Here is a 24,657-nt window from a genome sequence, read left to right on the forward strand (position 1 = left end):
GTGCTAGCAAAGAGCCATGCTCAGCCCATTCATCAATTAGCTTTTAGTTAGTCCTTCTATTTTTTTTTTTATAAAAATTTTATTGATTTTACAAAATTTTTAAGAAAAACAAACAAACACTTAAAATGACAAACATACACGTATAGTTTCAAACCTATTTTCATAAACCTCTTTTCTTGGACTTCCCCATACCCCCCCCTCTCTGCATCCCAATGTCCATAATTCAACTAGCAACTCCCAATTGTTACTTTCCAATCTCTGTCATTTTAGTCCTCTTTTATATTCTAACCTTATATCCCTGTACCCCCTTGTTTCTGGAAACCACAACATTTTAGCATTCATTAAGTTTATAGTAGTCCTTAAGATAACTTTTAAATTTTCTCCATTCTTCTTCCACCGTCTCTTTTCGTTGGTCACGGATTCTGCCTGTCATCTCGGCCATTGTCATATAGTCCATCACTTTCATCTGCCATTCTTCCAGAGTGGGTAAATCTTTTTAGTTAGTCCTTCTAGACAATGATTCAATATTTCAGCTCAGAGCCTTTTTATCTTATCAACATGGAGAAGATGTTCACTATCCTGCAAACTTTCAGGTCCCCAGGCCTGCTACTCTCTTTCTCTGGTTCCTGAGTGGTGCTGTTTTGGATACTTAAACAAGACTGGAATTAGTATCTATAAGCATGACTCATCACCTTGTCAACAAAGGTCCGTATAGTTAAAGCTATGGTTTTCCCAGTATGGAACTGAGAGCTGGACCATAAAGAAGGCTGATCGCCGAAGAATTGATGCTTTTGAATTATGGTGCTGGAGGAGACTCTTGAGAGTCCCATGGACTGCAAGAAGATCAAACCTCTCCATTCTGAAGGAAATCAGCCCTGAGTGCTCACTGGAAGGACAGATCCTGAAGCTGAGGCTCCAGTACTTTGGCTACCTCATGAGAAAAGAAGACTCCCTGGAAAAGACCCTGATGATGGGAAAGATGGAGGGCACAAGGAGAAGGGGACGACAGAGGACGAGATGGTTGGATAGTGTTCTCGAAGCTACCAGCATGAGTTTGACCAAACTGTGGGAGGCAGTGGAAGACAGGAGTGCCTGGTGTGCTCTGGTCCACAGGGTCATGAAGAGTCGGACATGACTAAACAATAAAGCATGACTACTCCCCAGCCCCTCCCTTAACAAATTTACCAAAGCCCTGGGAATCTCTTCACCTGCAAGAAGCTTTTGGAGATGGCTCACCCTCAGCTACAACTCTTCCCTTGGCGTTGTTGCTTCCTCGGGCCAGTTTTTGGGGGGTCCTCCAGCAATACCACCATTTTTTTAATGTTTCCTCCTTTCTCCTCAAAGGTTGGTGGCTTCTATTAGGAAGTGTTCGAAGAGCCTCCTTGTCATCTGCTGGCTCCCAGTAGACTTTAGATCTTTTCCCCCAAAAGATTCCACAACTCCAAGAATGGCACCTGGAAGAATCTGCAGCAACCTCCACTTTCTGCATCACATTTGGAGTTTCCTTTCCAGAAGATGTTGCATAGTTTTGAAAAGCTAGCACAGGCTGGGGGGAAAGATGAAAGCCTAGCACAGGACAGGGGAGAGAGGTGAGCAATGGGGCTTAGTCTGATATAGGGGTTGGGAACCTTGAGCCTGCAGGCTAGTATTATAATAATAATCAGTAGTAGTATTTAATGTATTAACTCCCCCTCCACACACACAGCAGGTCCCAGGACCATGGGCGGTGCCAAAGGGGGAGATAAGGTAAAGGGAAAGGGACCCCTGGCCATTAGGTCCAGTCCATAGCTGTCAAGCGTCCCTTATTTGGCGGGACAGTCCCTTATCCCAGCGCCATGTCCTGCTGCTGTCCCTTATTGATGAGGCTTCGTTTGGCCTTTGGCTTGGAGGGGCTCAGAAGTTGAACACACCTGTGCCCGGAAAATCCCTTATTTTGGCTGCTGATCCCTTATTTTCCAGGCTGCTGGTCCTTTATTTTCAAATCTGTAAGTTGACAGCTATGGTCCAGTCGTGTCCGACTCTGGGGTTGTGGCGTTCATCTCGCTTTATTGGCCGAGGGAGCCGGAGTACAGCTTCTGGGTCATGTGGCCAGCATGACTAAGCCGCTTCTGGCGAACCAGAGCAGCGCACGGAAACACCATTTAACTTCCCGCCGGAGCGGTACCTATTTATCTACTTGCACTTCGTGCTTTCAAACTGCTAGGTGGGCAGGAGCAGGGACCGAACAACGGGAGCTCACCCTGTTGCAGGGATTCGAACCGCCGACCTTCTGATCAGCAAGTCCCAGGCTCTGTGGTTTAACCCACAGCACCACCCGCATCCCTTTTTTGGGGGGAAGTACCCCCTCCCAAAATAAGGAGCTCCCCCCCCCCGAGTTGCTCTCCCTGCCCACTTCTGAACTTCTGCCATATGCATGTTATTCATGTTTAATCACTGATCAGGTCGAGAAGTGGTGACATATGTGCAGAGATATAAATTCTAATTGAAAGGAATCATGTTGAGTTGGGGGAACAAATATTTGATGAACTTGGCGTGGAGGCTTTGTAAGCAAATGGGGGTGGGGCAATCAGATAATACAGACATGCCTGTTGCATGTGGTCTTGATAACGTTTTAGAATCTTGTGTTCTACGTGGCCACGGAGATTTCCAGGAAAGGGAGCCAGTTCCCAGCATATCTTCCTTTTTATTCTCCAAAGCAGAAGTCTCTCTGTTGGTATTATCTGCAACATTTCATGGCTACTTCTTTCAGGAAGTCTCCTTGTGTGTATCCTATTAACTCATACCAATATGCTCATCTCCACGGCTCTTTTATCTATAGTAGTTACTTTACATATTTTTAAACTTCGACAGCCACCTGCAGCTTTATAGACCTCTTCTAATGGTTCAGCAAAACGGATGTGTGTGTGTGTCTGTGAGAGAGAGATAGGGCAGACATCCCCAGCCTTCGGCCCTCCAGATGTTTTGGACTACAATTCCCATCACCCCTGACCACTGGTCCTGTTAGCTAGGGATCACGGGACTTGTAGGCCAAAACATCTGGAGGGCCAAAGGCTGGGAATGCCTGGATATAGGGCATAGTTCTCCTTGTGTGAACAGTGTGTATTACAAAACAGTACAGTGCTACCTCGGGTTACATACACTTCAGGTTACATACGCTTCAGGCTACAGACTCCGCTAACCCAGAAATAGTACCTCGGGTTAAGAACTTTGCTTCAGGATGAGAACAGAAATCGGGCTCCGGTGGGGCGGCAGCAGCAGGAGGCCCCATTAGCTAAAGTGGTGCTTCAGGTTAAGAACAGTTTCAGCTTAAGAACGGACCTCTGGAACAAATTAAGTATGTAACCAGAGGTACCACTGTAATGGTTTTATTTTGGTTGAATACAGGGGTTGTCAACTTCGTCCCTACTGCCCACTAATGGGCATTTCAGGATTCTAGGTGGGCAGTAAGGAAATTTTACCATCAAGAAAGATGCATTAGTGGACGGTAGGTATAAAAAGGTTGACTACCCCTGGTCGAATAGGTGGCAAAGTACAGTGGTTTCTCGGGTTACAGACGCTTCAGGTTACAGACTCCGTTAACCCAGAAATAGTACTTCAGGTTAAGAACTTTGCTTTAGGATGAGAACAGAAATCGTGCTCTGGCGGCGCGGCAGCAGCAGGAGGCCCCATTAGCTAAAGTGGTGCTTCAGGTTAAGAACAGTTTCAGGTTAAGTATGGACCTCTGGAACGAATTAAGTACTTAACCCGAGGTACCACTGTAGTAGCAATACTGTAATGGACTAGCTTGTGTCTAGCATAGCCATTTCTGCTCAAAGACTCTCTTGTGTATCCCAACAGAAGTGCTGTGATTGTAGATGCCCCTTATTCTTGTATGGGTGAAAGGTAAAAGGTAAAGGCAAAGGACCCCTAGACGGTTAAGTCTAGTCAAAGGCAACTATGGGGTTGCAGCACTCATCTCACTTTCAGGCCAAGGGAGCTGACATTTGTCCACAGACAGCTTTCCGGGTCATGTGGCCATCAGGACTAAACCGCTTCTGGCACAATGGGACACTGTGACGGAAGCCAGAGAGCACAGAAATGCCATTTACCTTCCTGCCGGAGCAGTACCTATTTATCTACTTGCACTGGTGTGCTTTCAAACTGCTAGGTTATCAGGAGCTGAGACAGAGCAACGGGAGCTCACCCTGTCGCGGGGATTTGCACCGCCGATCTGATCGGCAAGCCCAAGAAGCTAAGTGGTTTAGATCACAGTGCCACCCGCATCACCCACAGAGAACCCACTCTTCAGAAGGGATTATGGGGGGGCATCCTCTCCTGGTGTACTATCCCCCGCAGCTGATACAACATGACGGGCTTCCCTTGCCCCCTTCCCTTCCCCAATGGAGTCAGTGAAGCCACTGGGAATGCCATTCACCAAGATCTTTCCTGTTTTCCACTCTGATGATTCCTGAGCACTTGGTAATCATTGCAAACAACATGGACTCCAGCTTTCTATTGTTTCCAGAGTACTAATGGTGATCACCAAGTGCCCAGGAAACGCCAGATCAGATTGGAGTGATTGGGATGTTTGTGGACTCCAGCAGGCTTCTGGTTTTCCCTCCTCCGTCCTTGGTGTACATTATACAGTGGTGCCTCGCAAGACGAAAAGAATCCGTTCTGTGATTCTCTTCATCTAGCGGTTTTTTTCGTCTTGCGAAGCAAGCCCATTGACGGATTAGCGGATTAGCACTATTAGCGGCTTTTAGCGGCTTATCTGCGGATCGGATCAGCTGATAAGCGGCTTAGCACTATTAGCAGCTTATCTGCTGATCGGATCAGCTGATAAGCGGCTTAGCGGCTTAGAAAAAGGGGGGAAAGGTAAAAAAAACCCAGCAGGAACTCACAAGACATTGTCGTCTTGCGAAGCAAGCCCATAGGAGATTCGTTTTGTGAAGCACCTCCAAAACGGAAAACTCTTTCGTCTAGCGAGTTTTCCGTCTTGCGAGGCATTCGTCTTGCGGGGCACCACTGTACTCCTAATCCACCGAATAACAGGGTCAGACCATTAAGGCTTCTTCTTAGCAATGCAGCTCAAGCATATCATCACTATTATTTTTGAATGGAATTTCTGTCTCTCAAAAAAACCACACGTCGAACTTTTCCCTGGGAGCCTTGACTGTTTGCAGTTCCATGGGCACTACGTGTTTCCAGACATGTGAATGTGCTCCAAATGTCACAAGAAATATGGAACAAGAAACGCGGTGACCATCTTTTTTGCAATGTGTGAAACGACCCTGCAGAGGTACGAGTAATGCTAAGCTGCAGTCGTACTCTTATTTTTGATGTCTGATAGAAACCAACTCAGCATTACAGTTTTACCAATGGGGGAGACTTATGACAGCATTCCCATGAGTGAATATATAAACTGTTTTGATTAACGGTTGCCTCCAGTGTTAAGTACTATCCGATCTTTTAACTGCGACACGTTTTGGATGTGGAACATAGAAATTTAATTTGAGGAAGAAAGATATAGAAGTTGTAGCTTTCCATGTTCATGAAGTCTTTAATACTCATTTAACTAATATGCAGAACAATGACAACTGAATTTCCATTCATCAGCAGCCAACAAGGTATGAATGAGTATTAACTTCAAACAAAAACTGGTTCGTCATATTGTGCATTTTAAAAAGAATTACAAACAGTTTTAAAGGAAGATTAATAGTGGAAGCAACAATGAATATAAAATATGACTGAAAGCTTCTTAGATCAAAAATAAATTCAAGTATTCTTTTGTAAAGTTCCTCAGACATTTGTCTTTGAATTTTAAGTTTGTGCAATACCTATCATTGCATAGTAAAGAAAACTTTGTAAAACTCCAGTTCTATGTAATTTATTATAACATGCACCTAGAATATTTATATATGTATATATATATATTCAATTTGCGTAGTGGAGCTTTCCCCTTGTAGAGAATTTGCTCAATTCAGTGAGATCATGCAGCATATCAACATAAGCTATATAAAATTTCCATACATTTTCCTGTCACGATGAACCCTTTTTATGGAACAGAAGAATAGTGGATGAAATGGTAACTTAACATTTATTCTGTCAAAACACCATTAAAATGACACTGGTTGTGGTAAAAAAAAAAAAAGGCAATCAACATAGGCAACATATGTTCTCTTAAAAATGTGGTAAATAAATTCTAAAAAATTAAGTACCTACCTTAACAGGTTTGATTATATAACTCTAGTACCACAGAAAACATTACAATCCACTTCTGTGAGCTATGTGGTTGCGTGGTCATTTACATTCTATACATAAAATTTGTGTATTTTAAACACACATACACATAACAGAACAGCAGAGGAGAAATTTAGACAAGAAATAATATTTCTTATGAAACTGCCAGTGTAACAAAAAGTTACACCAACTCTTACCATATATACATAATTGGGGACCAGTGTGGTCTGATTAAAAACATCACATCGCACATTTACAATGTTTTTTTTTTTTTTGAATCACTTCAAGATTTTTTTAAAAATACAACAATCTGATTTTTAGAACCATATTGAATGGCGTTGTCTACTGTGGTTACCACGTCGCTCCCAGAACAGAACCAAAAAGGAAACCCCCAGCACCAATTTAGATACCCTTATCCCAGAGATGGTCAAAAGCAAAGTGACATGACGTGAAATAGCTCTGCTGATCGATGTTGTGATGCAAGTGGGAAGACCTAAAGGGAACACACTGGCTCAGTTTGCGTGTAACGCTAAACCAAACTATGGTTCAACCCAGGCAGGAAGGCTTCCGGAGACTGCAGCCACTCGCTCCTCCTCCGGTCCTCTTGTTGCAGTGAGTTAAGCCATGGTTTGGTTTAGCAAGTCATCTGAGCCAAACCACGGCTCAAAACAGATCAGTAGCAAGACTGCAATGCAGCCTTCAGCTCCTCTCTGGAAACGAGCGCACTTGCGCTAAGCTATGGTTTGCCTTACCACTAAGTGTGACCCAGGTAATAGTTTGCTTTTAGAGACTCAGATCTGAGAAGGGAAGTAAGATACACAGCCTGCAAGACTGCCTTTATCAGAGCATTGTGGATCAAGATGTATTCCAGTAACACCGCCTTCCCACTGCGTCTTTAGCACATTTTAATCAGGTATAGAACTCTGTGAAAACTGTCACCCACTAAACCGCTGTGACTTGCCCATAAAACGTTACAGGATTATAGGGTGAGGGCCACTGTGATAATCTACAACGGCTACTGCAGCTTGAGGAATGAAAAGTATCTCTCTCCCCCCCCCCCATTACTTCATGAACTTAATGCCTACAGTTAAATTCAAAATCTAACTTAATGTAAATTTAAAAGTATCACAGCCTGCTTCATTTTAAAGACCGTTCCAAATTATGCGATGGGGGAAATAATTTTAAAAGGGTAAAATGTTTACATCAATATACACTGGAGGTCATTTTTACCGGAGCAGGTGAATGATACTAGGATACCTGAATACTTGTAACCAGAACGAAAGCTTTTGGAGTAAAAACCAAAGAAGAGAAGAAGAGGAGTTTGGATTTGATATCCCACCTTTCACTCCCCTTCAGGAGTCTCAAAGCGGCTAACATTCTCCTTTTTCCCTTCCTCCCCCACAAAAAACACTCTGTGAGGTGAGTGAGGCTGAGAGACTTCAGAAGTATGACTAGCCCAAGGTCACCCAGCAGCTGCATGTGGAGGAGCGGGGAATCGAACCTGGTTCACCAGATTACGAGTCCACCACTCTTAACCACTACACCAAAGGCCAATTGTACTGTAATCAGAAAGTAGCCCACCAATGACATAAATGAGAACCAGACTAAGCATGTACAACACTCTCTATTCATATCCATCTGATGCAGTAGGAATCGGGTTACGAGATACTTGCCATCTTGAAAATCACAGCTGGCTGAATGCAGAATGACTTGCCACTAAAGGCGTGGGAAATTGGCAAGCGTTTTTGCAGCAGCAGTGCAGAAGGACGTTGATCTGGACTTCGGGATAAAGCCTTTTCACAAGCACCGTGCAGAATTGTACCCCAGCCAGCTTTATTCACAATGCAACTCACTGTGGCATGCTAATGGCAGTTGCCATTGCTGCTCTTCGCATCTGTGATTACACCTGATAGCAATGCTCAGAGGCTTGTGGGCCAGGGGAGGGAGAATAATTCACACCTAAGCCCCCCCCCCCCGTTGTGCTTAAGCATGGAGAAGCGCTACCTGAACATATACAATGATACCTTTCTTATTTGGCCAAAGGGAGCTGAGCTATGACAGTAACCACAAATAGTCTAGGAAGTAACATTCGAAGCTGTGACTTGAAAGATACATACTACGCAGGTAAACTCAAAGAGACATGGCTATTGGGATCACTTTTATGTGGACCTGGGAGTTGAGGTGGTGCTGGGGACTATAAAACAATACATGGGAAAGCCTTAACCTGTTAAAAGCTCTCAGTATTTTTATGGGTATTTAAGGCTTCTTTAGGCTTCTTTTCCTTTCGTATAATGTGAGATCGAGAAAGGAAAACAGATGGTAAAATTAAAGAGTTATAAGCTTGGCACTTCTGTGATTGATTTGAGAGGGTGTTGACTTCTTACACTATATACAAAATATCTGCATGACAGCAAATAATGCATTTGAAAAGATTCATTGCATACATATGCACTTTATACATATTAATAGGTTTTGGATGGGTGGGTGTTTTTGTTTTTTGGTTTCAAGCATACAAATTTAAAAAGCACGCCTGTTTTCTGCTAGAACTCCCTGTGTCTGCATGCGATACGCCTTTTAGAGCAAGCCCAGAACCCCTGCTATACAACATGCTACAAAAACTTAAAAGGGGAGCAATGTTTTAAGAAAGCTTTACAACCCGAGAAGATAGACTCACACATAGAACGAAACCCTTAGGAAAATGTGTCATTATCTGAGAATGGCATGGCAAAAATTGCTCATTTTTATATTGAAAACTATACAAGACCTGCAGGACCATAAATAAGGTTGCCCCCAAAATAAAATTGAGATGAATGAGGAATATATATTAGGAAGGGGTTGTACAACTTGGAGAATAGTGTATCTTGGTGGAACGTGATTTCCTAAGTACCCAGAATCAGCATTTCTATGTTTTGGTTTGTTTACCTGGTATGCAGACTTGGCTTGGGGTCAGCTTGTTAGCTCATTTGCTGTATATATGCCATGCAGTTTACCATTTCAAAAGTTAGCTTATCATGCCACTGGAGTCTGTCGTTAATATTAAAAGGTCATGCGAACTCAAGTTATCAGTTATGAAACTTTTTACCTATTTGACTATTTTGAAACAGTTCTCTTATTGCACTTGATTTGTTTGCTCTGTTCTTTGTATTTAAAAAAGTTCGGCCAAAATAGTTCATTTATAACGTCTGTCCCGTTTCTTATCACCTTAAAAAAAGGAGAAATGAGTGGAGAGAGTCCTTAAATTTGAATCTCCGAAAAGGACAAGTTTTCCTTCAGCCCTTTCATAAGTATCTCCACTTGCCATTTGTAGTAAGTCGCTCGTCTTAATTTTCTTCTGCAGTGACGTACTTTCTGTGCAGCTACTACAAAAAGCCACCATATCTGGAATCCAGTAATGCACAGAAAAGCTCTTCCAATGAGTTCCTTAGATACCCTGCTGACTTGGATCGTATCTTCTCTTTTTGACATTTCTTCCAGTTAAAGAGGAGACAAATAGTAAGACAGGGAAACAAGAAATATGTCAGTTAGGCATAATTGAAAACAAGGTCATGTTTTCATCATCACACTATGTAGTAAGGGCTCACACTAAGACGCTAGAGATGTAAACTGGAAATAAACCCGTTTCCTATTAGGATGGGCTTTAAAGCTCAATTCTGAGACCAATTCTTAAGGATTCTACAGAATATGAAGCTGTATTCACCCCCTTTTCTGTAATATCACTGATATGCCATAGATTTATTTATTTATTGCTGCCAAAGGTCGCTGTTCTGAAAGGCTTCAACAAAGCCAAAATGTAAAACAATTTGTGGGTCCCCTGCGCAAGCCTTTACTACAATAGGGCACAAAATACTTCCAGTCTCCAGCAACAGATGCCAAGAAACTGCTTGTGAAGAAGAATGGACACCAGAACGTGTTAGTTGCGCCACTGCAATTTTGCTGCTGTTGTTAGCAAACAAAACTTTTTGTAGAAACGTCCATTCTCCTATTATACCAGTACTGTATATAAATAAACAGCAAGACATTACAAGGCAACACAAAAACTGGATGCAACCTCCCCATAATCTGGCTTTATGTGGGGCATCAAGCAAGGGGCTCATGCATTTAGTCTTAACACTGGGCATGTGTGCCGCTACCGCCACCAAATTGTCATGCAGTAAAACATAGAGCAGGATTTCACAGATTCCCTAACGGCAAGGAACATAAAGCCTTGGGTCTCCTCCACTGCATGCTCCTGCCACGGTGGCTGCAGTGAATAGAATTTAAACATCAGTTGTTGCGCTTATTGTGGTAAGTTGTGGATAACGGCAAAAAGACAGTTATTTTCAGGCTTCGCTTTTGTGCCACGTAACTAACTCAAACATGCACTTTTCAGATCAGTACATTATTGCATAAGAACCCTTTTCCATTGCCTTTTGTATGCAGAAATATGTCCCCAAATATGTGCTATTAACCACAGTGATGGCACTATTCCCATAGAATGGAGTAATCTCGCTACTGCTCATTCAGCAATGGTGGGTCTGACATTTCTAACGCAGTGTGATCAGGTTTTTGCTTTCGTTTTACTTTTCTACAATACCAGCATAAATTGCTCAAAAGATAAGTATCACCAATGGCAGCTGTTGTGGATAGACCATGATTCTCTGCAGACCTGTTGCATTTCGTATCACACAGCCTACTGGCTTCACTGAATGTTCTTTTACTGTACTTACGTGCATATATAACTGAGAATAACATTTTGTGCATCTAATCCACAAAAGCTTAAACCATAATGAATCAGTTAGTTTACAATCCTATTTTCACTTACCTTGGAGTAAGCTCCATTGCACTCAATGGGACTTACAATGAGTAGACATGCAGACATGTACGAGTTTGCACTGTTTGTGTTTAAAGGTACCATAGGACTCTCGCTGTTCTAGCCGCAACAGAGTAATGGATAACTCTGAAATTTAGTGTGAATAATAAAGACACTGTCTTTGCTAACAATGTTTTTATACCTCACAATGCTTTTCGTGATGGAGAGAGTTTGAAAGCAATGCCAAAACCTGTATTTTAAATTGAATTCAAAGTCAGTTTTTCACAATACAATTAACCTTGCATTGATAGAGGTACTAAAACAATGCGGTTCAAGAGCAACAGAACAGTGCAATTATGGGCAAGGCTTTTTGCTTTGGTTTACAACATATAAAATGTAACTGACAGTTTATAAAACTCAGATCTCAATAGACGTGAAAACTACATAGCAAGAAATGCTCTGTCAGGACAGATTCCGTCTCTCAGTACTAATACTTACAGTACAATCCTTTGCATGTCTACTCAAGAGCAAGTCTCATTTACTCCAATGGGACTTTCTTCCAAGTAAGCGTGCAGAAGACTACATCATAAGCTAACTACCGTCTTGGTAATAAAAGTTTCGTGTTGTTTTTCCTCTAAGAAATCATAAAAAGTTGTGACGCTGTAGACATGTGATCACATCTTCAGGCCTCAGGTTGGTTTCCATACTTTCCAAGCTACTATTCTTGCCTCCCCCAGAGAAAACGCTAAGTAGAATCCATCTTGTCTCATGTCCCTCTAAAAACTGAAAGCAAAGGAGGGCGGGGAAAGAATGTAGCTATTTTCTGCACTGCAAAGCAAGAAAGAAATGTACCTGCAGACTCAGAAACTGTCTTTTCAACCGGGAAATATTTTCCTCTTTTCAAAATATTAAAAATGTCTTTATTCTTCTTCTTTTTTTATAAAAAAAAAACCCTAGGATGCACATCATCACTTTATCTTTGTTTGTAAAATAGTACATTGGTAATACTAAGCATTTCACCCTCCGTTATAAAAAAAATTTCTGCAGATCTTCATACAAAATGAAACGAGTGAGAAGAATATAAAGAATGTATCTCCTCTGCCCTCCCTCATACTGGATCCTTTAATTATTGTATATTGACAAGGCTAACATTAGAAAACAGCACTTGCTGTGTCTGTTGGAAGAAAAGAGATGTGCCGTATCTGTAGCATATCAGCCCAACAATGAAACAAGGCTTGTGGTCTTCCCCTTATTTGCAAAATGTATGGCTTAATTGCATGATGTGAGATCATGGCAAGCAAACTAGAGTGACCTGAGTTTTCACACCTTCAGCAGCTTTTAAAACCGCCTAGGATTATTCTACTGGTATACAGTCATCCCTCAAATGTTTATTATACTTTCCATTGGCTGCACTACAGCAGTTGACGCCAGCAGCTTGCTGTCATGATCCATCAGCTGATCAGATGTTAAGGTTTGCAACTGTTCCATCGTAGCTGCCTGTGTGATGCCAGGTTCAGAGTGGATGGGTGTGGCTTTGGGGAAACAGCCTCACGGGCCAAACTGGGACCTGGGGTGGGCCTAACTATACCTATGGGCCAGAGGTTGCTCATTCATGATTTAAAGAGATGATAGAGCTGGTTGCCAGCAGTCCACAGGGCAGATCTTGCTACTCAAACAAATTCATGTGGCTCCTGAGGGACACACTTTAATGATACACCTCTCATTTAGATTTTCAATGTGTTGCCACACCTGTGCCTGCCTACACGCCCTGCACACTTATAATCTTACTGATGGAGTTAGCCTCACTACTGAGGTCAATGCTTCCAGCCCCTGGGCAACAGTCAGGAAAACAGAATATAGTCTCCCACAAACAAAGAAGTTGTACCATCTCTGGTACAAAGAGAGGAAAGGAGAGGGCAAGCTTCTGCACAACGTATTACAGAGACAGAAATCGAGCAACACTGCCAGTCTTACAAAAACACAGTGCTGCTTCTTCACCCTGGATGAGGTCAAGACTGATTCCTTTCCTGCCTTAACACGGACACTAAAAACACTTTGACATGTACCTGCCACATCACACCGCAAGAGAGAAGATACTGCTAAAAAAGAATAATGTACGTATTCCGTCATGTACAGTGTCAGTACAATTCTCTCCAACTATCTATGCTACAAAGAATTCAAGTTTGTTTGCTTGTTTTAATTAAAAGGATGGTAAAAACCATGCACACGTTATTTCAGTCGTTTCTGGGTGCACACATAGAAACTGGGGCTGGTGCTGCAAGTTCTTCTTATGTTCTCTGGGGACCCATACAATATCACCAACATTATGTTCTTCTCTATTATAAGGCTGCTTAGGGCAAAACGTTTGGGAAAATCATGAATGAAATTATCAGGAAAATCAGTTGTGTCTAGAAAAGTTAAACAGAAAGGTCATTTAATTGAAACCTTTCACAGTTGAGAAAACAGATCAAAAAGTTCTTATATGAACACCTAAATTTGTACTGTTCAATTGAACAGTATTATTTTAAAATTCTGAAGACTGGATACAAAATGTTCCAGTTACAGATAGGTAGCCGTGTTGGTCTGCCATAGTCAAAATAAAAAAGTTCCTTCCAGTAGCACCTTAAAGACCAACTAAGTTAGTTCTTGGTATGAGCTTTTGTGTGCATGCACACTTCTTGGTATCTGAAGAAGCGTGCATGCACACGAAAGCTCATACCAAGAACTAACTTAGTTGGTCTTTAAGGTGCTACTGGAAGGAACTTTTTTATTTTGGATACAAAATGGTTTGTATCTGGACTGCTTAAACAGACATTTCCTACCCTTTTTGTCCTCAGTGGGGTCCTCTGGGCTGCCTGAAAAGCCACTCCTTGCCTCCTCTTGAATTTCACCAGCCTCCTCCCTCTGCAGGCCCCCATGCCCCCTCTCCCATCCTGTTCAGATAATCAGAAGTGGCTTTTCGGAAGATGCTGGGCTGCAATGTAGACAAGGGGGCAAGGAAAGCTCTGCTGGAGTGAGTGGCCTTCTGCTTGCACATATCGGGATCCAAACCCAAATAAAGTTCAGAAAAATGAGTGTTCATAAACTAAATGTATGGTTCTGTGCCTGCTGTGCTGGATACAGCTCTGAAACACAGTGAACGACACCATCAAAACCTTTGAAACCAGAGCCGTGTCCCGCTGCATTGCAGTGAATTTTCTTTCTTCCATTCCTACCAAATTATCATAAGCATTCTAGGCTCCGCAATAACCCTCACACATACTCAACGAAGCAGCAAAATATAAGAAGGCCTACCTGGGCTAGGCCTCTTCCACACAGTGAATACTTCTTTCAGTTTTACCCCAAAGAAACATGCACTTCAAGCTGTGAGCTAGGCGAGGCCATCATATTTGAGGTTCTGCTACAGAATAAAATACTTTCATTTTAAATTAATAAGAGAACTATTGTGATACTTATAGAGAACCGTTGTCCATACCGGGGAACCAAATTATTTCGTTGTATATATATATATTGTACACTAGAATGACACACAGGATGCAAAGTATTATCTAAGTGAGAAATATATGCTACAGATGAATGACTAAAGTGTGCATGGGCAAAAGTCAAAAGGATCAATATAGTATTATGTAGTTTATAAGGAAATTGGGAGGGAGGGCTGGTATGGCTCAAGCCTTCATTTAAACACATACTTTGGTTTATTCATTTTTAGAATATCAGTGGTAAAATTAAAGGTCATGAAGTTTAATAACCCAGTAAGTACACTGACACACACACCAACCCCCCCCACATTCTTTATTAAAATAGAAATATATGTGCCTGAAGTCAAAATTTGAATCTTTTATATGTACTTCATTGATAGGGGTTTTGTGTCAATTTTCTATATTCAAGACATGCAACAAAGATTTATGATTTTACTGTGGTGATCCCGTGATACAGAGTCTCAACATGCGCAAACTTCCATGGAAAGCTTAGAACTCCATTAAGAGGCGAGTAATTTGCCTCATGGATCTGAGCTCCAACAACTGATCAGTTACACAAACTGAATGTTGGTTTTAGGTAAGCATTATATATCCTGATCGTATGTGAACTGCAATATTGATCACATCTGAATTTATGTCATAATTCTGTATGTAAAAAAACGACGTGATAAATAAATGCTCAAGCAATACCATCTCAGCGTAGCTATTTATGACTATTTACATTGAAAGATTGAGAGCAATTGCGAACGATAATAAATCACAGGTGGTTAAGAATGGGTAATGGGTGGTTTATTAATTTAATGGGGTTCATCTCAATAAAACTAACACCTTCAAGTGAAAATTCCTTGCGCTCTCTTACTATGGGCCGAATTTGTCCTTTGATTCCAGGTATATTCTTCACTGCACCTTACGTTTCGTTATGCAAGGCTTCTATAGAAGGTTTCTATGCATAGCTGTCAAGTGTCCCTTATTTGAAGGGACAGTCCCTTATTCCAGCGCCATGTCCCGCTGCTGTCCCTTATTGATGGATGTCCCTTAAATGTCCCTTAAATGATGTCCCTTAAATTTCAAAGGAAGCATCCCCTCTCTCTCCCTCCCTCCCTGCTGGCCAGGGAGGAGGGAGGCTCCAACTATGTTGCTTGGCTGTGTTATTAATTTAATGGGGTTCATCTCAATAAAACTAACACCTTCAAGTGAATGTTTTGAATGGCATGAAGAATGGCATAAAGTTTGGGGACCTAATCCAACCTCTGAATAATTTATTTCTGCTCAGCCACCAAGACTCCACAATTTTGGTGGCAGCGGCAAAATAATTATTTTTATGTAGACACTGCACTAGGGTGGGCAGAGCCAGTACCTCGAAAGACACGCAAATCATCCACTCCACAAATATCAGGCTGATCATTTGATGAGCGGAGAGTGTGATAACAACTGCTTTGTGCAGATCAGCAACAGGGTGGGTGTGTGTCTGTGTCTGCATGTGTGTGCATAGGCAAGAGTATGTGTGGAATCTGTTGGGCCAACAACGAATGTGGCTCTTAGGCAATCCTAGCAACAGTACAATGGTGCCCCGCAAGACGAATGCCTCGCAAGACGAAAAACTCGCTAGGCGAAAGGGTTTTGCGTTTTTTGAGTCGTTCCGCAAGACGAATTTCCCTATGGGCTTGCTTCACAAGACGAAACGTCTTGCGAGTTTGTTTCCTTTTTCTTAAAGCCGCTAATAGCCGTGCTTCGCAAGACGAAAAAACCGCAAGACGAAGAGACTCGCGGAACGGATTAATTTCGTCTCACGAGGCACCACTGTAATTGTAGCGGCTGCATTCACAGAACCTTCCCCAAACTACAATGCTATATATAGGGAAAGATAGTGCAGATCACCTACTGAATAGGGAGGGAAGGAGGAGGTGGAATCATAGAACTGAAGAGTTGGAAGAGACCCCGAGGGACATCCAGTCCAACCCTCTGCAATTCAGGAAGGGAGAACTTAAACAAATCCAAGTGTTTCCTTCTCTCCCCAGATGATCTGTGCTGTCAAATATTGACAGCAAGAGCCATCTGGTACGAAGGGTGTGCAAAGAGATAAGAGAAGATGCTTCTGATACTACAATAGAGGAAGCCATCTTGGTGTCCTTAAGAAAGCCCTATACGGCCTAGGACCCTCGTACCTACAGGACCGCCTCTCTGTGGTATGTCCCACAGAGGAACTTACGGTCTTCAAATAAAAACATCTTGGAGGTCCCAGGCCACAGAGAAGTTAGGCTGGCCTCAACTAGAGCCAGGGCTTTTTCGGCTGTGGCTCTGATCTGGTGGAACACTCTGTCACAAGAGACTAGGGCCCTGCGGGACTTGACATCTTTCCACAGGGCCTGCAAGACAGAGCTGTTCCACCAGGCCTTTGGCCAGGGAACAGCCTGACTCCCTCCTTTGGCAATCTTCACAGAACTCTAACCCAATGGTTGCCATCAATTTGATTTGAATTAATTTTATAATGAAATGTTTTCAGAATGTTGTATTATTTTAATGTTGTTAGCCGCCCTGAGTCCGGCTTCGGCTGGGGAGGGCGGGATATAAATAAATTATTATTATTATTATTATTATTAATCATGCTGTTGGACTATTGCGTCACAGTAATCTTCACTTCTAATTACAACTGGTGAAACATACTTATTTATTTACTTATTATACTGCCCTTCATCCATAGGGCGGTTCACATCTCACAGCATCTTAATGTTAGCAGTTATCTTATAAATGAAAGGGATGGTTCCCAAGTAAACTCTCTGAGAAAAAGGATTTCTCAAAAGAGTAACAGAGATTGCAAACAAGTTTCCATAAACAAACTTACTCACCAGGCACTGACTAGTATGTCTTAAATTTTTGTCATCTCAATGCCTTAGCAAATTTCAAAACCTTACAGTGGGGAAAGCTGTTGGGGGTGGGGAGGAGAAGGGAATATATAGTTTGAGTAGAGACTGGCAGGGAAGGAATTAGGTCTCAACCTTTCCCTTACCCAAAGCGGTTTTTCATCTTTTAAATGCATCTGTACATAACAACAGTCTTCAACAGCAGAACTAGCATGATGGAGAATGCACGCCTATTGAGAACCCATCAGCACCATCTCCCTCCCTCCCTCCCTCCCCTCAAATGCTTTGTGTTACTTCTAGCAAGGTAACATGCACGACATGGCTTCACTGTGCTGAAAATTCCCTTGTGCTAGCAAGCAGCAGCTAAGCAGAAGCACTGAGGACAAAGAAACTTTCAAAAGACAAGGTCATGTCAAGGTGCTGCACTGATACCAACTGTTGCTTACAGGACAACAGCCATGCATTCTCCATATTTTCTAATTTTGCTCTAAAAATCAGTTCAGACAGCTAGGTTGATCATTCCATGCCTGCTGTGAACGCAGAGGGCAGGCTGCCAGCAGACTTGTAATGAGGCACCAACCTTCAGGGCTGTACTTTGCATGATTAAAGCAGCTCACTGCTTTACCACTGGAAGAGATCCCCTGAGAAGGTACAAATTCATACAATTTGTCAATCTGGTGTATATTTTTATATTCTAGTTCCTGGATATCTGAGCATGTTCAGGCGCAGGTACATCTAGACTCTAGAATTCCTACCATAATGGGAAACTTCCTATAAGGTGTTTATAACAGCACAAGTAGATAAACAGTACAGTGGTACCTTGGTTTAAGAACAGCTTGGTTTATGAACAACTTGGATTAAGAATGCTGCAAACCCGGAAGTAGGTGTTTTGGTTTGTGAACTTTGCCTTGGACACAGAACATGTTCCGCTTACTGTTGAGTGTGTTCCATTTGTAAATTGAGTCCCCCGCTGCTATGGGAAAGCACGCCTTCGTTTAAGAATGCTTTGGTTTAAGAATGGACTTCTGGAACGGATTAAGTTCGTAAACCAAGGTACCACTGTACTTTCCCCATTTTAAACCAGCATTCTGGCTCACATTCATTGAGGCCGTTAATCTTAATCTACTGGTTTTGCCATTTTGACAACTTTGCATCCTGGTGACAACTTTGAGATTTTGTAACGCATATTTTAGCCCCTTCACTAAACACAGATTTATTATAGTAAAATATTACCAGAGATCTTGTAGCAGGAACTCAAAATTTAGTGATGTAAGCAGAAGAGAGATATGCCATAGCCACTGAAGAGAAGACATGCGGCATTGCTTACTTAAAACCCCATCCTGTCCCCCCAAGGACAATAGCTGCTACCAGGATGGCACCAGCGATGGAGCCTATTATAAGATTGGTGGCGCTAGGACCTGTGACAAAGGATTATGGGAAGAAAGACATAAGAACCAACCACTTAATTAATTCACATCAAGGGAAATGTAATCAAGCAATTTTTAATAAGTGTGCTATTCAGTTTCTTTAAACAAACATTGTCAAAAGGGCCAAACTTATTTAATCTCTCTCTTGCTCAAACATGAATACACAGAATAAACCCACTGAAATCAATGGACTTATTCCACTGATTTTAATGGGCCAATTCCAAGTATGTTTTAGTTGGATACCACCCTGTTTGCATTTCCAAATTAATTCCTTACCAGAATATCTGCTGTTACTGAAACTCCCAACTCCAGTTCAAATGTATCCAAACTTATTACTATTACATATACCTAACCATGCTGCAACATTCAAATATTAGAAGTCATAGGGTGTTTTTGCTGTTTTTTGCTTTGATAAGACAGTCAACCGTTTGAAAAAGCTTATATCCAATCTCTTAACGGTGTTTGAATTACTTTCGGAGAAGAAGCAACCACAGAAGGGGAGCAAGCAGGGGCAACTAATGGGTCCAAGAGGCCTTTCTTTTCGACCCCTTGACTCTCCAGCTGCATCGATGAGAGAATGTCACTGTTTATCGGAGTACATGAATTTTGTAAAGAACATTATGCTGTGAGATTAGTTTCAATACACTTGGTCCTAATAACAAAAGAGCACCACCCAGGGAACAAGGGAGAAAAAGCATACCTACATAGGGTTTAAGACTTTCTGTTTATATTGCTGTGTGATCTAAAAATATTTTTGTTTGCATGCTGCTGCTAAAAATTCACATTTAAACAGAAGCACCAGTATTTGAAAGAAAATGTAGGCCGAATATTGTCACCTGCTCGAAATCATTTTGTGGAGCAAGCAACTGTTCATTTTAGTCCTGGTCCTAATGCCCAGGAGCAGGAAATTTATCCCTAGATCCCTTCCCCTCCTGGATACAGATGGTTAGCACAGGAACATCTGATTTTATTACCTGTTGAGGGACAGGGAGTGGGTGGGTGTGAGCTGCTTGATATCAGTTTCCCCACAAAACATAACCGATGCTGTAAGAATGACACTGTCCAGTTGTCCATCTGTGCAAATATAGTGTGAGACATTCTACCTGTGTTGCCTCCCCCTGCTAAATAGACCATGCCCGAAGGCAATCTCTGCATAGAACCCCGTCACTTCACCAGACCTCACCCTTGCTGCATTGGAGTGAGTCCCAAAAAGGCAGGTGGGGGGGAAAAATCAAAGAACGCTCCAGGTGAAATATCTTCCTCACCTTCCCACAGGCTCGTCCACCATCAGTTGCCCCGTGGGAAGGATTCCTGGAGGCCTCAGAGTCTGCTCTAGATGGACTCTCTCCCACCCCACCAACTGCCCTGTGGGAAGGACCCAGCCAAACAAATGGGCCAATAAGACTACTCCATCTGGATTCTTCTGTTCCATCACCCAAAAGGCCACCTGTCACCAACTGCCCTGTGGGAAAGGATGCTGATGACTTTATATGTTGTTTATTGTGGTTTGAAAGAATTTATTTTAATGCTAATTGTAAATTCGTCTTGGAAGGATTTGTAACCTTCATTATAAATAAAATAAGATAGTAGAGCAAAGGTTATGTTTTTATAATCCGTATTTTGTTATGTTTGTTGTTTCAGATATTCTGCAACTATACAAGGATTATTGACACAAAAGCAGACCTCGTTTGTTGCCAAAAAACAAATCTTTGCCAAATGTGGCTATAAAAAGAGAAGAAAGCAAACACTGTATAAAACAAATACACTGGGCACCTCTGTGCACACATTCCAGAAATTATTAAGCAGACAAAAATTGCAGGCATAAAACATGTGGTGAACTGAAGATTGCCTTCTGCCACCCAAGAATGGGAGTTTGCCTATAAGGAAATCAATGCTGATCACATAGCAACACTGTTCTGGAGAGATTGGACCTTGCCTTGGTAGTCTATGCAGCAGTCACCAGTTAAGGCTGAAATGTGATGTGCATAGTACTGCCTTGAGGACAGTCTGAACTTCAACCGGTACTGAATGCTGCTGTTTGGTTGCTGATGAGAGGAAGATGAATGGAGCATCTGTATCAGCTGCACTGGTCACCCGTGCATTTTCAGACCCGACTCACAATGCTGTCTTGAATCTTTAAAGCCTTCAATGTGTTTGGGACTGAGTTATCCGAAGGACCTTTTGCCCACACAAACGAATGTAATGCTGCTAAAAGGCAGTCCTAGACCTCACCTACACTTCCACAGGCAATTCCACAGCCAACCCCCAAAGCTGGTCCTTTGGAGGAGTGAAGTCCCAGTCATGTCACTCCTCCTAGATCAGCCAGCTTCCCCACCTCTAGCCCCTCAGTCTTGTCTGGATTAAGCCTGGGTTATCACCCCAAAGGCAATTCCACACCCTTCCTAGGAGTTGCCAGTGGAAATGAGGTGAGCTTGGGTTACTTTAGCATGCAAAATTTGTTTATCTCTACCTGCTTTCTCTGCCTTTTTGCTTAATTTCCAGATCAAAGAAGAAAAATTGAAAAATTCAGATTGTTGTAATAATTATTACCAGAAATAACTATGTGCATATTGAAGTAAGTTAATTTAAATACATACACAGGAGGAATGATTCCTGTTGCCTCCCTTCCCTGCATTACTCAGCAAGGCTGGGGGGGGGAGGGGATATGCTCCAAAACTAAGGGCAGAGGGAACTTCTAGGATGGGGAAAACGCCCCAAACTGGGCTTTGATAAATCAGTGGCTGCAAATCTTATAGGCGCCTACCTGGGAGTCTGGCTCAAATTAACAGGGCTCGCTTACGAGTAGACAATGTGTAGGATTCGCAGTTAAGGAAATTCATGCAATGTTGAGTTTCCTGTCCCCTTCTCCTCAAACCAGCCTCCTTCCTCTTGGGGGAAGCGCGGAGCAGATGGGAAACCTACTTTCTATGAACTTCCTTAACTCAATTTTTAATAATAATAATAATAATACAAACTCTACTGTCATTAATGTAAGACAAATGATAGAAAATCGTGGATATACGAAACCAGTGTCCTTGTCACTTCCGGCCATTATATAACCTGAGGCTGATACACAGAGTGTGCAGATACATTTTAAAATTATTATAGAAATTATAGGAGCAAAATAACTTGTTGACCCTATTAAAAAAAGAGATCGTGTTTAAGGGAACAGTCAGCAAAATACAGGTGAGTTGCTCACTGTTAAAAATGAAAAGAAACACAAAGAAATAACTGCAGTGAAAGGTTAAACCTGGTCTGTGATATATTTCCACAAAGAATACCAAATGGTTTTATCCCGTATCTATTTCTAATTCCATGGATGGATGGCATAAATGTCAATCAATGTGTTCATAACAGAAACTGATCTATCTCACTATAATATAGCAAATATCCATATAGTTTTAAAGCCCCAATCCATCTTTAGACACGTGTAACAGATGACTTCGGATAAACATCAAAAGACACCTCTAGCCAGGCCTAATGAGTGTTGTGGTACAGATGAGGCTGCACATCCAGCAATAATATCTGTTTATCTGTTGGCTTTATGTGCAGAAGCCTGTTTTCATGTACAGATCTTCCCTACTGAATCAGAGCATAACATGGAACATGGAACACTATTGGTCTAGGCCTACTAAAAACCCTAGAGAAAGAAGAGTCAACAGTTATTAAAAGCTGGCTATTGTTCCCAAGCAATTCTACTTTCTTATTATTCAACTTGGATTGTTTACGTACTGTTACACTTAATTCCAATGGCAATAAACCAAATTTTATCAAATAGTCTTAAGTTGTCTATTAGAAAGCATTTGGCAATGACTATTTTTTTTTTTTTTAAAAAATCTTTTTATATAATTTAGAGCATAGAAAACATGTAAACATCGAACTGCATTATATAAGATTCACATACATTGTTTTATGCCCCACATTGTCCCAGACAGGAGAGGGTTAAACACTGCATGAGCATATCACATGACACAGACATCCAAATCACATGACAAATACGGTCACCACAGAACACAAAGCTAATGGGATAGTACACAGAGGGCTCAGATGCGTACAGTTACCTCACACACTAGGCACCAAACATGAAACTCTTAGACTAAGAAATATGCTTACTCTATTCCCCACCCTGTGCCTCCAAAAATCACCCCCAGGGCCAGAATGGTCCCTGCCACTGCACCTATAAGTCTGTTAGTGGCCATGCTCACTGTATAGAGGGAAAAGGGAACACTTTTTAAAAAGCAAGTCATCATGTACACAGAAGATGTCTGAAAAGAAGAATTTTAAATGGCACCCCAAAATGATAAAAAATACTTTCTTTCATTTGATTTTTACAGCCATTTAGAATTACGGAATTATCAGAGATTATATTTGCCTGAATGTGATGCACGTCACCTATTTAAAAGCTACCTCTATTTTGTAACTGAGCAGTGCTTTGTAAATAATAGGTGTGATCCATGCCCCCATGGGTGCAGCCACATGCGGGGGAATGGAGTTCTGTATTCTCTTTGCTTCCCCCCACCCAACCACCCAAGCTGGCATTCAGCTCCATACACTGCAACACACTGGTCATTAAAAGAAAGAAAACCATTCACGTTCTATATATATTAAAGCAGCCGTTCCTTTCCTTAACACGGTCTGGCATGTAGGGTTACTCGCTCTGAGAACAAGCGGTCAGGATTCTGGGGAAGAGGGGGATAGACTGTAAATGGGAGGTGTGTGCATGGGTCTCCTGTTGTAAAGAATGAACGGCAGATATGCATATCGCCAAAGGCCATTAAAGCTCTATGGCAATGCCCTCCATGTCTTGGGCCTCCCAGAATTTATAAATATTTTCTCAGCCTACACAATACAGTACCCATTTCCATTTTAAGAGGGGACACGATTTTTAAACCTTCACAAATAACGAAACTATTTTGTAACATCACAGGTATACTGCATACCAACCAATAAAGCCAAGCACACAAGAAATGCGTTGTTTACATTTATGAGTGTTTTAGAAACACGGCTGAAAATTCCTTGCGCTCTCTTACTATGGGCCGAATTCCAGGTATATTCTTCACTGCACCTTACGTTTCGTTATGCAAGCGAAGCATCTTGACCAATTTTATGGGAAGTTAGCATTCCAAGTAGCAATGTTACTGGAAGATGTACCAAACTTGTGCATCATATAAACTTCATGGCTACCACTTTCTCTAAAGGTTTCTATGCATAGATGTCAAGTGTCCCTTATTTGAAGGGACAGTCCCTTATTCCAGCGCCATGTCCCGCTGCTGTCCCTTATTGATGGATGTCCCTTAAATGTCCCTTAAATGATGTCCCTTAAATTTCAAAGGAAGCAGCTCCTCTCCCTCCCTCCCTCCCGGCCAGGGAGGAGGGAAGCTCCAGCTGTGTTGCTTGGCTGTGTTGCTCACCCTATAAGAAGTCTAAGAACGACTGGGGGGTGGAGCTTGCATGCCTTGTGTGTGGCTAGTTAATGCAAGCTGAGGGGTTTTTTGAATGCTGGACGCCATTTTGTTGCACGTGCTGCTGCAAACTTTGCAGTGCAAAGCCAGGCCGGGGAGCCATCTTAAGTTGAGGCTGCATAGGCCTTGTGGTGCATGTGATTCAGATTCTATTCAGTTGAACCTCTGGTTACAAAGTTGGTTGGACAGTGTTCTCGAAGCTACCAGCATGTTTGACCAGACTGCAGGAGGACAGGAAGACTGGAGTGCCTGGAACAGGTGAGGCTGCAGGTCCCTTATTTTGGCTGCTGGTCCCTTATTTTCAAATCTGTAAGTTGACAGCTATGTTTCTATGTTGTCATATTTCATTATAAGGCCTACTTAGGATTGCAGGGAACAGCAAGGAAATGTTAGAGACAAATAAAAAGACCACTAGTT

At 42.1% G+C, this 24,657-nt stretch overlaps 1 protein-coding gene and 1 long non-coding RNA gene across 4 annotated transcripts in view; one reads left to right on the forward strand and one right to left on the reverse strand.

Moving 5' to 3' along the window:
* Positions 1–5,471: 5,471 nt before the first annotated feature.
* LOC310693498 lies at positions 5,472–11,939 on the forward strand. Its single transcript, XR_014519206.1, has 2 exons — positions 5,472–7,541; positions 7,792–11,939. It is a non-coding gene; the product is annotated as an uncharacterized lncRNA (long non-coding RNA).
* The window catches only part of ADAM23 (ADAM metallopeptidase domain 23), a 74,518-nt gene continuing 55,382 nt past the window's right edge, over positions 5,522–24,657 (reverse strand). For 2 of the 3 annotated variants that reach the window (XM_083473121.1, XM_083473122.1), the window contains exon 25: positions 5,522–9,689. In XM_083473121.1, the coding sequence (XP_083329247.1) occupies positions 9,457–9,689 (233 nt within the window). In that variant the 3' untranslated portion in view covers positions 5,522–9,456. Of the gene's footprint in view, positions 9,690–18,678; positions 18,770–24,657 lie in introns of all 3 variants that reach the window. The other variant, XM_083473123.1, reaches the window with a different exon arrangement.

This window comes from Podarcis liolepis (assembly GCF_965112155.1).
Source record: "Podarcis liolepis genome assembly, chromosome: 1".
Classification (NCBI taxonomy): domain Eukaryota; kingdom Metazoa; phylum Chordata; class Lepidosauria; order Squamata; family Lacertidae; genus Podarcis; species Podarcis liolepis.